Here is a 13265-nt window from a genome sequence, read left to right as displayed (position 1 = left end):
TTGATAGTATTGTTGTGTGGCGGTATTCCAATGGGGCAATATCAATTACTTGTTTTGATAATGCGGTAGATGAAGAATTTTTTGCTCAGCAAAGGAACAAATTTGTGTAAGCATATGATTAAAAAGGAAGTGGGGCTTTGAAGTATCTTAACATTTTTATATTTTTGCAGGAGAAGAAACAAAGTAACTGATTGATTATTCAAGAAGTTGGCAAAACAATGGTGACAAGCGGGCAACACTACTTGGTGGCACAAATGATATCTGGTCTATTCGGTGTTTTTTTTTCCTCCTCCTATGTATTGATTTATTCCCCTCAAACATCTATTCAATATTCGTGTAATGTTTAATTAAAACTTTATTTTGATCGTCTTTTTTTTTTTCTTTATTATTATTATTATTATTATTATTACTATTTTGTTTCTTCTTCCCGGTTGTCTTATTTTTCTTTCCTCTTCCTCTTTTTACTACTTTTTTGTTTTTGTATTATTTATATCCCATTCATCTTCAATATACCTTTTCTTCATATCTTACAAATATGGGTAACAAATTCTCTGTTGGATCGCCTTGCTCATCTTCTACAAAACATACTACTTTTGATTCAAGACGGAATAGATCTCGTAGTACGACTCATATACCTAAGCACCTCAAACCAGCGAAACCATTGAAAAAATATCAACGACAACAATTGGAAAAACAACATCAACAGAAGCACAACAACTTTCAATCATTGGATGATATGATAGGTATTGCTCTTCCTTATCAACCACCAACAGATGGAAACGGTATAGCGCCTCAACAACAATCTCCACCATTTGCCTTTATTCAAAATGGTAGTCATTTTACATTAGAGCAACATCCTACAAGTACAAAAAAAGAAAGAGATATTACCACTATCAACAATGACGGACCCAAAAATGCTTTTCAATGGTTTCAAGGTAGACGATATCATCTTCAGGTAAAAAAAAAAAAAAAAAAAAAAAAGAAATTTGTGAAACCAAGAAAAAAAATTCTACATGTCATTCATTCATCCATTGTTTCACCTTTTTCTTTTTTTCTTTTTTTTTTTCTTTTTTTTTTTTATTTGAATGGGCGACATTAAGGATGATTTAATATTACCAAACGATCAAAGGGAATTGGATAGATTACGTGTCTTGAATTATATGTTACGATGGGCCTTTGAAGGGTAAGAAATATTCATATTTTCAAACAATAACTGATTAAATTATTTTACTCTAGGGATGTTGTTGCACCTGTCAAAAAGACGTTATTAGAGGGAACACATGTTTTACATGTTGGGTAAGTTACTTTTTTGATTTAGACTACGCGGGGTTCTGATTGTGCTTTTTTTTTTTTAATTATCATTGCCTTTGTCCTACTTTATTAATAGTTGTGGTCCAGGCATCTGGGTAAGAAAACAATAAGAAATATATAATTGGATTATAGATTTAACATGCATCTTATATATTTATACTATTAGTTAGGTCATCCAATTATCGATTTTGCCTTGGATTATGGTAGATCTCATTTTACAGCAGTGGACATTATGGATTTATTACCTGACCAAGAATTGGAAAATAATAATCATGGAATCACTTTATCTTCATCAGAAATACAATCACATCATCAATCGATCGACCAATCATACTTTAACTTTTCACCTCTTCATCCAATGTTACCTACAAGTATGTCAAGTAGTACATGGCATCAACAACAACAACAACAACGATCTCAGCCTACTGTAAATTCATCAGGTATCAGCCCATCTACTGATGGATCATCTACGTATATGACCGAATCAGTATCATCATCATCATCATATTCTGGTTATTATTCTACTTTATCAAATTCATCTTCCAAGTCTAGAACTTTACCTTGTCGATCACCATTCTCCAATCTAGATATTTATGCTTTGGATGTACGTGAATATGGACTTCCTTTTCCGGACAATAGTTTTTATTTTGTCATGCAGCGACTATCTACACCAGCTTACACTAATCAAAATTGGAAATTTGTGGTCAGTGAACTTATACGAGTAACACAACCTGGTGGATTTATACAACTAGTAGAAATCGATTATAATTCTCAAAATTTAGGTCCTGCAGGTCAAGCTTGGCAAGATAAATGTAAAAAAAAAAAAAAATAATGAAGTTATTTTATTTATTTATTATTTAATTTTTATAGTATGTCAAGTCATGGCCAAAACCAAAAAACTTGATCCACATATGGCAAGTCATATGGATATTGTATTGGAAGAAAATGGATTAGTAAATGTGAAAAAGAAAAAAATATCAATGCCTTTTGGACCATGGGGATTAGATATTGGTGTATTATGGCAACAAAATTTAGAAGCATTTATTGAAGCATCCGCTCCAGCACTTGGACAAGCTCTTGGAATATCATCAGAAGAATGTAAAGCGATGTGGCAAGACTTCAAGGATGAATTGGTACACGTCAAAGCCTTTACAAATGTTTATGCAGTTTGGGGACAGAAACCATTAGTATAGTCTTATATATATATTATTTGTTATTATTATGTGGTATCAATATAATTTTTATTATGGAAATAAAAAAAAGAAATCATTTAGTATTTTACCGGTCTCCTTTTTACTTCAATATTTGCATCAGTCGGAAAATGAAAATCATCGGGCACGATTATCGCATTTTTTTTTTCCTCGCGTCCATACAAAAAAAACAAAAATCAGGTCTTTTTTTATTCTCTCTTTCTTACTTTTAATTATTTATTTTTCGCTTCATCTTCACTCAATACATAATGTCACCGAAATTTAAATCACTCTCCATGGCCTCCTCTACTACTTCTATATCTCCACGTGCGTCTTTACCAATACTTAATACAAGAAGACGTATGACTCATCGACAGCAACAACGATCCTTACTATCCGACCCTGAATCCAACAATCTGACCCTTTCACCTGTATTTCAAGTGACCAATAATATTAATGAAGAAAAACAACTTGGTCCTCAAATTCCTATTGCACCTCCATCAAAAGAATCATCAACCGTCCCTCATAGAGCTTCATCACCGGCCACTTTGATCAACAACCGACAAAACACTCCTGAATGTTTAAAAGGGGTGGTTGCATGTCTCGATATTCGGTAAGGATATATACATCTTGATCTGGCTCATTATCTAACTTTTATTATTTATATTTGATAGAACCGAAGATGGTGACGACGTCTCTGAAAACTTTGAAAATGCACTGAAATCAATGGGAGCAAAGGTAATTCAAAGAAAAAAAGAAAAGTGGACCAGAAAAATAAAATAAATACTAACAGATAATATACATTTTTTATTATTTCATCAAAATAAAAAACAATAGACTAGGAAAACATTTGCAGGTAAGATACACACACCAAAAAAAAAAAAAAGAAAAGGCACATATATTGATTCGTTTATTCATGACGTAGATTCTGTCACGCATTTGGTTTACAAAAATGGATCAGCAATTAATGTAAAGAAGGCCCTTCAGAAAGACTGCAAGATTGTCAATTTATTATGGATCACCAATTGCAAAAGCGAAGGAAAACGACTTCCTGAAGATAAATACCTCATCAAACAACCGGAAAACTTACTTTTGGCTGGTTCTAAACGACGGAAATCTATGGAACCTGGTAGAGTGAAAGCGTTAGTACTAGATGAATCTTCTTTACCACTACAAGGTAAGCCATACATACAAACAAACAAAAAAAAAAGGTATATTATTAAGAATAAATTCTCAAATGCTTATTATCATAGATGAACATATATCTGATAAACGACACAATGAATCCCAAGACAACAACACTTTATCAAAACGACTCAAATCTCCCAACGTACGACCAAGATTATCCAATCCTCATCGAAGGAAAACAGTATCCCACTGGGAAACATCAGCCATCATTCCAAGGGAGGCAACATCGAGCCATACTGGTACATCAAACAGACCTGATTTATCTCTCGAATTAGGTGACCTGGATTTGAACTTTGTTGATATGGATGATTCTTCATCGACATCAATACAATTAGGACGCATGAACGAGGATACCAAGGATACCAAGGAAAATCATGGCAGACCCTCCTTACCAGCATCATTTTCCAGATCTATGCGACGACTCAGTTTCAAGGACGAACATACCACTACCAATACAACACCGACACATGTATCACAAAAACCTCAAGTGAACAGTAATATCAAGGCTGGATTTTACATTGGAAAACCTTCACCCACTTCAACAACAACCGCTACTCTAATACCATCATCACCACCATCATCATCGATCACATCTAATCTTTCCAGTAATTCACCGATCATTAGAAGGCGACGTCGTTCGCTTTCTAATCGTTTTGTACCAACCACACTTTCTGCCAGCACTAGCTCTAGTACCACTTATACAACTGATAATACCGATTCTATTACTCCTGATGTATCTCAATCCTCGCCGTCATCTTCATCGCCATCACGCTTATCTTTATCCAAATCATCTGTCAAACAACAACAACCCACCATTGTCATGACTAGTATGACAGAACAAATGAAATCACAATGCAGCAAAATCATCAAACGATTAGGGAAATATGAATTATCTTCCTCGTAAGTATGAAATTCAATGTAAAGTACAGAAATATATCTAATTTATTTTCTTTTTATCGAATGTCATATAGCGTGGATGAAAGGACAACACATGTTATCGGTAAGAACTGGACAAGGAGTCATATATACCAAGCAGTTTTTTTTTTTCACTAAATATCTGATTTTATATTATTTTTTTTTGTAGTGGGTTGTCAAAGAAGAACAGAATCAGTCATTTTTGGATTATTATATCGCGTCTGGTTAGTGACTCCTGATTGGTAAGTGAACATAAATGAAATACATTGATGATTTTACTCATCTTCTTCTTTATTATTATAGGATTTTGGACAGCAACAAATCAAAAGAATACGTTGATGAAACCGATTATGAAGCCATTCTATACTTTCCACGAGCAAGAGCAGCACGACGACATGATCCTTTGTTACCATCCAATGTCAGTATATACATCGCATGCACTGGTATACCCGTCGAAATGATCAAACGATTTATTACCAAAGCTGGTGGTCATGTAGCTAGTCGTTTACAAGATGCTGATATCATTATAAGCAATAAGGCAATGGAATCAAATGGGATTATTGTAACGGAGAATTGGTTATTGGATTCCATTGAACATTGGCGATGTAAGTAAATCTTTTATATATGAAGATATAATCTAACCTTCTTTTCATTTTTCCTTTTCTTTATAGATCTTCCAGCAAACAAATATAGTCCTGTTTCTTCTTAGTATAGTAAGTATAGTTCCTTTTTGACATTTATTGTAGTTGTATATTAGACATTTTCCTGCATTTTTTTTTTTTATATATCATCGTCATTCCCTATTGTTTGCTCTCTTTACGTATCCAACAAAAAGAACAAAGTAAATACATGGATGTCTCTCTTTTTTGATTTTTTTTTCCTTTTTTTTTTTTTTGGTCCACTTGAATCTCAATATTCCCAGATAATAATAATAATAATAATAAAAATCATCATCAAAAAATCAAATTGTCATATAACTTCTGTTTATTCAAATAACAAAAAAGGTAAGAGGGTATTTGTAAAAGTGTAATAAGACAATATCATCATTCCCTTCGCAAGTTGTCCAATCGTGCTTGTAATGCTGCGTCATCTGCAGAAAGTCCACCTTCAGTTTGAGCTACACGTTCATTTGTAGATACAGGAGTAGATTGCTTGATGCCAGTAGGAGCCTCGATCAACTATAAAATAAATAAACAAATGAAAAAAAAAAAATGAGATATCAAAACAAAAAATAAATAAATAAATAAATGAAGGTTTACCTCTTGATTTAAACTGATACCGATTTCATCCAAGACTTTGTTCACGATTTCTTCACTTTCGACTTCATCTTCTTCCTCTTCCATCACATCATCAATAGCATCACCCATCATTTCATCCTTCATATCCATCAGTTCGCTTTCCTTTTCAAATTCCATCATGATTTTTTGGATTTGAGGTAGATTCATTTGTCGATTCATGGAGGACATGGCCTTGGTGGCACCACGCATAGCTTCTGCCATTTGCTGATTGGATCGTAGTGTCTATTAATAAGAAGAAGAAAGTGGGTGAATAAAGTCATTAGATAAAGATAATAATGATTTTTTTTTTTTGTTTTTACTTGAATACGTAGACCCACAGCTTGAAGTTGTGTTTTCATTTGATAAAACTTTTGAACATAACGTCGAGTCCGTACAAGATCCTTGGCCATCACCTTGCATGCACTCTATTCAAAAAAAAAAAAAAAAATTGATTAATCATTTCCTTTACAAAGATATTGTTATACCATCTGATTGGCTTTAGCGGATTTTTTAATATCAGCAATCAATTTCTTTTCTTGTCGTTCCAAACGTTCCCTTTCACGATCCAATTCCCTTTGTGCTTTGGTGATACTTCGCTGATGTTGTCGAAGCATTTCAGCTGGTGTTTTTCGACGACCAAAAAGGGATTCCTATTAAACAAAAAAAAAAGGGTAAATTCACTACAAAATAGAACTTTTGACCTCATTGTTGTTTCCATCCTCCCTTGGATTCATCTACTTACCAACATGATAAGAATCGATTCTTTTTTTTTTAGGATAATAAAGAAACAAAAGAGGGAAAAAGAAAAAAGAAAGGTTATCTTTCCCAGGCAATTCTTTGTCCACCCATGGGGCGGACATTCAATCTCCAGTGGACTGTAACTACTTGAACACTCAAACTTCAGTATTTCAATTTTATTTTTTTTTCTTCTCTTACCCGCACTTTTTTTTTTTGTTTCTTCTATGAATGATAAATATCTCTCACCAAAAGAAACATACGAACCCATAAAACTATCGCCTACGTTGGAAAAGAAAGCTTTGACTATTTTAAATGTCAAAAGTCCCTTAGACTCTCCGGATTTTAACCCTACAGACTACATCAACAGACTCTTTCCCAATGGTATATCATATATCAACAAGTAATAGACAGACTAACAAGTTTCATTTTATTCTATCTATTTCAATTAGAACAATCACTTGCTTCTATTGACAGTGTCTTGGACAAAATCAAGAGCAAAACGGAAGACCTGGCACGAGAAACTGAACGACTGACCACAGCACAAACTACTACGGGAAAACAAGGAACAGAAGAAGAACTTGGAAAAGCCAAATATGCTATCAAAGTAAGATAATAATAATAATAAAAGCACCTTCATAATGAAAAAACTTATTTAATACTCCATTTCTTTTCTTTCTTTTTTTTTTTTTTTTTTTTTTTTTTTTTTTTTTTTACTTCTCATCATTATAGGACCTTTTTCAAAAAATACAAGATATTAAAGTCAAGGCAGCACAATCTGAATCAATGGTCCATGATATCACTCAAGATGTCAAGTCTCTGGATTATGCCAAACGCAACCTTACTTCTTCTGTCACTGTACTGAAACGATTGCAAATGTTAGGTAGATTTGCAGAAAATGGTATTTATATAAAACAGTGTTGGTTGATTTATCTTTGGTTTTCCATATATTCATAGTTACTGCTGTAGATCAATTGGAAACCATGTCACGAAATAAACAATACAAAGAAAGTGCTCAATTTCTTCAGGTAGGTTATCCATCTCTGTTTAAACGAAAACTTACTGATTTTCTTTAATAGGCGGTTATTCAATTGATGCAACATTTCAAATCTTACAAAAGTGTACCACAAATAGCAGCATTATCAGATCGGATCAACTATTTACAAAAGGAATTGGGCAACGCTGTTTACAGAGAATTCGAAATGGGCTTCAGTTCCGATGGTATCTTGGTTACTCAACCTTGGTTATTGAATGATGCTTGTCAAGTCGCTTCTGTGCTGGGCGATCCTATCAGGTAAGTTGCATAAAAATAGCCTGATGAACAAAAAAAAAAAAAAAAAAATGATGACTTACCGTCTTCATATATATGTATTTATACAAAAAGGGAAAAAATCATATCTCATTATGTGGATCTTCAATTGATGAGTTATCGACAAGTGTTTTTACCATCAGAAGAGGTCTCTCAAATTGACAACATCAGTCGCCGATATGCTTTGTTGAAACGTGTACTGAAAACTTGTGATGAAGAGCATCGTGATATCTTTCCATCTGATTGGTGTACAAGTGGTATAGTATCTGAAAAGTTCTGCAATTATACTAGGTAAGTCTCTCATTTTTTTTTTCTCTCTCTCTTCTTGAAACCATATATGCATATATTTCATAATATTCATCAATTGGCGGTTTTTTTTTTCTCAATAGATCCGATCTTGAACAAATTTTAGCTAATCATCAACCTGATGTCAAGGAATTACTCAAGGCCTTGCAACTTACCATTGAATTTGAGGCACAATTAGATAGAAGATTCGAAAGATACGTAAGTATCATTTAAGTATTGTGAACATGAATAGATTGTTGTGATTCGATTTTTTTTCTTTATTGTATTATTTAGTATAAACTAATAGATGACAAACGATACCCTATGTTTCAATTTGAAAAAAGCATATCAAGAAGTTTCCATCCTTATCTATGGATATATATTGAAGCGAAAGACAGGTAAAGAGAAAACGGTCTGACAACAAGTGTATTAATAAAATATATATATATATATATTCTTTTTCTTTTCTTTTAAAGAACTCTCACTGATATGATAAGCTCATATATTCAATCTGACAAGACTGCTGATGATGATGCAAATATGACAGTATTACCATCAAGTACTGATTTATTTTATTTTTATCGGGAAACACTCACACAATGCGCAAGGTTCTCGGCTGGTGGTGCCTTTTGGGATTTATGTCAACTTTTCGCCAAGCATCTACTTTCCTATTGTGAGAATGTCTTGATGAAAGGAATTGCTCGGTAAGCGATATATATATATATATATATATATATAATGGAATATTGTATTGACGATATATATATATATTTCTCATAGTGATGAAAGACAACCCATTACCAAGGAACACCTACGACTTGTTGTACTGGCTCTAAATACTGCTGATTACTGTTGCATCACGACTTCTCAGGTAAGAAAGGATACGTAATAATTATGAAGATACTTATATTTACTTCTCATCATTATAGCTGGAAGAAAAATTGAACAATCAAATTGATTCTGCATACAAAGACAAACTGGATCTTCAAAATGTTAAGGATGCATTTATGACGTAGGGGATGAAAAAGGTCCAATACTTTTATATGATTCTAAACTACAATTATTTTATATAGGACTGTCTCTTATTGCATTGATGCCGTTGTTCGTGGTCTGATGTCAAGTTTTGAAACACAATTCCAGCAAATGATCCGTCTTCCTTGGGCTACTATGGATACTGTTGGTGATCAATCTGATTATGTTACGCAAATTCAAGAATCTGCTACAGGTCATCTCACCGTGGTGGGCAAAACCATAGCCAATAAGCGATACTTTCGAACCTTTTATGATCGATTAGCAGAGTAAGAAAGATGAATATACAGTCGACCAAATATCTAACCTTTTTTGCATTCTTCTTTAGTACATTTTTGACTAAATACATTATCAACATCTTCAAATGCAAAGTGATATCAGAAATTGGAGCTGAACAAGTAAAACTTTATTTAATTAATTTAAAAAAAAAAGAAGATAAAATTACTTACCCTTTTATTCTCTGTTAGTTACTTTTGGATACCCATTCTATCAAGACTTTATTGATGGATATTCCTTCATTCAGCTCAGATGAATCAACAACTATACCAACATCGTAAGTTTTTTTTTTCCGTTATTATCACAAGTAGTCGTTTATCTCACTTTCTATATATACAATTTAATAGGTATGGGAAATTAGTGAATCGTGGGATTTCCAAAGCTGAACTCATATTGAAGACTGTGATGACACCAACTGAACCAATGGCTGGCTATGTAGAAAACTATCTTTTCTTGGTTGGTGATAAAAACGTGGGCACTTTTGTACGATTACTTGATTTGAAAGGATTGAGACGACCTGATCAAACGGCCCTGGTTGATGTTTTCCAAAGAAAAGCAGCTCAACAAACACATTTAACTAACAATCCAAACCTTTTACCATCTATGGACTCAACCTCTTCGATTACATCATCATCATCATCATTATCGTTATCATCATCATCATCATCAGTCATGGGTGGAGGCATTGGTCTCGGTGCAGCAGCTGGACTTCCAAGTAATATCACTACTTCATTATCCAACATGGCATCAAGTGCAGCATCCAACTTTAATACAGCACATTCACCTCTCACTCAATTTGGACGAAACAGTATTTCACCATCCTCATCACCATCTCTAACGCCTTTATCACCAACACCAGATGGACAATCAAAAACTGGTCGCTTGAATGAAAACTTTCGTAAACTGGTGATGACAGGAATGGCTTTTAGGAAAGGTCTTCAAGAAAGGAAGGATCAAAATAAAGATTAGATTAGTTTATAGTTCTTATTACAAAAACTTAATAAAGGTATGGGAATATCATATCACATCATCGTTTATTCTTTTTTTTTTTCTTTTCTTTTGGAATAAAGTGACACCAAATCAAATCATAGTTAAACTTTTCCAAGAATCCCCACAATCATGCAAAGCGGACAATTATTTTTTTTCACACACAATCAAATTTTCCCTCAAAATTCCGGTACCTTTCTCTCTTTTTTTTTTCTTTTTTTTTTTTTGTCTATTTAAAATGACATTCTTTCTTGTTGATCCATTATTTTAGTAAAGTCAATGGACCATATGATAACTTGTCCTGAAGAAAAAAACATGGCAACAACAAAGGTATCCAAGGAAACATCAGACACATCTGATGATGTATCTTCTTCAACTCATGTGAATGCTATACAAGCTCCTTTTATCAAGTCGCCTGTAGAAAAAGCTTTAGTCCGTAAAATTCATCGTACGGTACTTCCATTTGTTTTTGGTTGTGTATTTATTCAATGTACGTGAATTTTTTTTTTGAAAGGTAAAAAATAATAATAAATCATGACCTTTGTTCCTTAACTCAACTTTTTATTATATTCATGGAATATAGATGCCGACAAATCCGTATTATCAGCTGCATCAGTATTGGGAATGCTTGATGATACCAATGTGACACCGACGGAATATAGTATTTTGGGATCGATTTTCTATGTGGGTTTCATTTCCTGGCAATTACCAAATAATTATTTACTTCAACGTGTACCTAGTGTCAGTAAATATCTTGGATTCTTATTGACTTTATGGGGAATTGTTTTGTCACTTACTTGTCTGGCACGGAATTTTGCAGAATTGGCTGTTTTACGTGTCCTATTAGGTTTATTTGAAGCTTCAACGTAAGTGAAATATCAAAAAAAAAAAAAAAAAAAAAAAGTAAGGAGGGTTTCGATATATACATTCTTTTTTTTTTTTTTTAAAAAAAAAAATTAGATATCCATGTTTACTTATTATTGTCAACACAATGTATCGACGAGAAGAACAACCTCGATGTTTTGGATTTTTATGGATGTCTAATGGATTTGGGGTGATATTTGCAAACGTATTATCTTATGGTATCGCTCATATGGATATGGCAAGAAACATACGCGCTTGGCAATGGTAATAAAAAAATAAAAAAAAAAAGATACTATGATTGATATTCTTTTTTTTTTTTTTTGTATTCATTTCAGGAACTTTATCATTCTTGGTGTATTGACTGTACTTTTAGGTATCTCTGTCTTTTTTTTCTTGCCTGATCAGCCCAAATCCAAACTCTTTCATTTGACAGCTGAAGAAGAACTCATTGTAGAAGATCGTATTCAAGATAATTCTGTGGTTAGGAAACGCATTGTCAACTATGCTCAGTATTGGGAAACTGTGAAAGAAATTCGATTCTGGCTACTTTGTTTAACAGCATTCTGTATTCACCTACCTAATGGCGGATTAGTTGTTTTTGGAAATCCTTTTGTCAAATCACTGGGTTTTTCAGTAAGTAAAAAAAAAAAAAAAAAAAAAAAAGTATATTCTTCTTCGTTTTATTTATTTATCTATCTTTATTTTAGTCTTTGGATGCCATTCTACTTCAATTACCTGTTGGAGCAATAGTGACACTCTATGTAGCATTTGTAATCCTAGTTGAATACAAGACCAAGCAGTTGGTATGGACAGCATGTATCACTTCAGTCATTTCCATGATAGGGTGTCTCCTTTTGGCAGTGTTACCTCATCAACCTATCAAGTTATTTGCATACTATCTTAGTTGGGCCTTCAATGGAACGTACGCTATTCTCCTTACCACCATTGGAAGCAACGTCAAAGGATATTCCAAGAAAATCTTTTATAACGGTGGCATCATGATCTTTTATACTTTGGGCAACTTTGTAGGACCTTTGCTTATGATGTCAAATGAATCTCCAGCATATAAAAGTGGTATGATAGCTTTCACGGTAGCCATGTTCATTGTTATCCTTTCTCTTATTACGGCACGATTCTGGATGGCAAGACGGAATGATCAACGAAAACATAATCATGGACAAACAGATGCTTACTTGGATCAAACGGATACTCAAGATACCTTTTTCATTTATCGTCTATAATTTGTCACTTTTTATTGCTATATTCTTTTTTTTTATTATTATTATTTTACTTTTTTTATTCCCATCACTTATTCTTAGTTATTCGTATAATTTTGATTTTTTTTTTGAGTTATATCATCATAATAATAATAAAAAAGAAACACGATCTCTCAATGGTTAGTCATAGTGATGGGTGATGACAACTGGAAACAGTAACAATAGCAAAAAAAAAAAAAAAAAAAAAAAAAAAAAAAAAAAAGTCGGTTCACTCTTCGTGTGTACATTAAACAAACATATGGCAATGAATGATGATGATCACAAACTGACTCTTGCAAGTCTTTCCTCGTCAATCTACCTAATCTTATCTATTTTAGTCTCGATTGAACACATACATCCTCGAAACGATTCCGTAACGAACAATGATATCTCTTCTTTATTGACTGTCAAGTGTCAGATTATTTGTACAGGTAAAAAAAATCTTTTTGCTGGTGATGAAGTGTACGACGATGATGATATAGAATTTTACAGTGTATCATATTCCCTTTGATCAGTTTATATACGTCTTTTTTTTTTCAAAGATAAAAATAACTCAATAAATAGAATGTTGTGTTTTACCCAAATACTGGAACTTTGGTCAAATATTTTTCAAGTGATGAGTTATTATTAGTTTGTCCATATT

At 33.0% G+C, this 13265-nt stretch overlaps 5 protein-coding genes across 5 annotated transcripts; 4 read left to right on the top strand and 1 right to left on the bottom strand.

The window, feature by feature from the left end:
- The first annotated feature begins 1355 nt into the window (after positions 1-1355).
- On the top strand, positions 1356-2595 carry BX664DRAFT_344142 (uncharacterized protein). Its single transcript, XM_051547424.1, has 3 exons — positions 1356-1406; positions 1478-2123; positions 2182-2595. The coding sequence occupies exons 2-3, from the start codon at positions 1544-1546 to the stop codon at positions 2502-2504; spliced, it is 903 nt and encodes a 300-aa protein (XP_051395864.1). The 5' UTR covers positions 1356-1406; positions 1478-1543; the 3' UTR covers positions 2505-2595.
- Positions 2596-2743: 148 nt separating this feature from the next.
- Positions 2744-5499, top strand: BX664DRAFT_389588 (uncharacterized protein). Its single transcript, XM_051549548.1, has 9 exons — positions 2744-3114; positions 3176-3239; positions 3339-3357; positions 3427-3678; positions 3755-4589; positions 4661-4689; positions 4774-4846; positions 4908-5209; positions 5276-5499. The coding sequence occupies exons 1-9, from the start codon at positions 2771-2773 to the stop codon at positions 5311-5313; spliced, it is 1956 nt and encodes a 651-aa protein (XP_051395863.1). The 5' UTR covers positions 2744-2770; the 3' UTR covers positions 5314-5499.
- Positions 5500-5565: 66 nt separating this feature from the next.
- Positions 5566-6666, bottom strand: BX664DRAFT_287746 (vacuolar sorting protein DID4). Its single transcript, XM_051541762.1, has 5 exons — positions 6624-6666; positions 6367-6531; positions 6202-6306; positions 5864-6124; positions 5566-5782 (listed from the first exon to the last, which is right to left on the bottom strand). The coding sequence occupies exons 1-5, from the start codon at positions 6627-6629 to the stop codon at positions 5648-5650; spliced, it is 672 nt and encodes a 223-aa protein (XP_051395862.1). The 5' UTR covers positions 6630-6666; the 3' UTR covers positions 5566-5647.
- A 68-nt stretch (positions 6667-6734) lies between these two features.
- Positions 6735-10590, top strand: BX664DRAFT_344133 (Vps53-like protein). The gene is made up of 15 exons (XM_051547423.1): positions 6735-7000; positions 7069-7223; positions 7349-7499; positions 7574-7644; positions 7696-7910; positions 8001-8216; positions 8315-8429; positions 8505-8608; positions 8687-8914; positions 8991-9081; positions 9140-9222; positions 9284-9508; positions 9568-9637; positions 9707-9792; positions 9863-10590. Exons 1-15 carry the CDS (start codon positions 6844-6846, stop codon positions 10482-10484), a joined length of 2589 nt encoding a protein of 862 aa, XP_051395861.1. The 5' UTR covers positions 6735-6843; the 3' UTR covers positions 10485-10590.
- A 158-nt stretch (positions 10591-10748) lies between these two features.
- Positions 10749-12692, top strand: BX664DRAFT_344131 (major facilitator superfamily domain-containing protein). Its single transcript, XM_051547422.1, has 5 exons — positions 10749-10992; positions 11086-11368; positions 11463-11630; positions 11702-11999; positions 12074-12692. The coding sequence occupies exons 1-5, from the start codon at positions 10782-10784 to the stop codon at positions 12605-12607; spliced, it is 1494 nt and encodes a 497-aa protein (XP_051395860.1). The 5' UTR covers positions 10749-10781; the 3' UTR covers positions 12608-12692.
- Positions 12693-13265: the final 573 nt, after the last annotated feature.

Source organism: Halteromyces radiatus (assembly GCF_025201355.1).
Source record: "Halteromyces radiatus strain CBS 162.75 chromosome Unknown BX664scaffold_12, whole genome shotgun sequence".
NCBI classification, from domain to species: Eukaryota; Fungi; Mucoromycota; class Mucoromycetes; order Mucorales; family Cunninghamellaceae; genus Halteromyces; species Halteromyces radiatus.
Note: the sequence above shows the minus strand (reverse complement) of the source record. Positions and strands in the feature narration are given on the sequence as shown.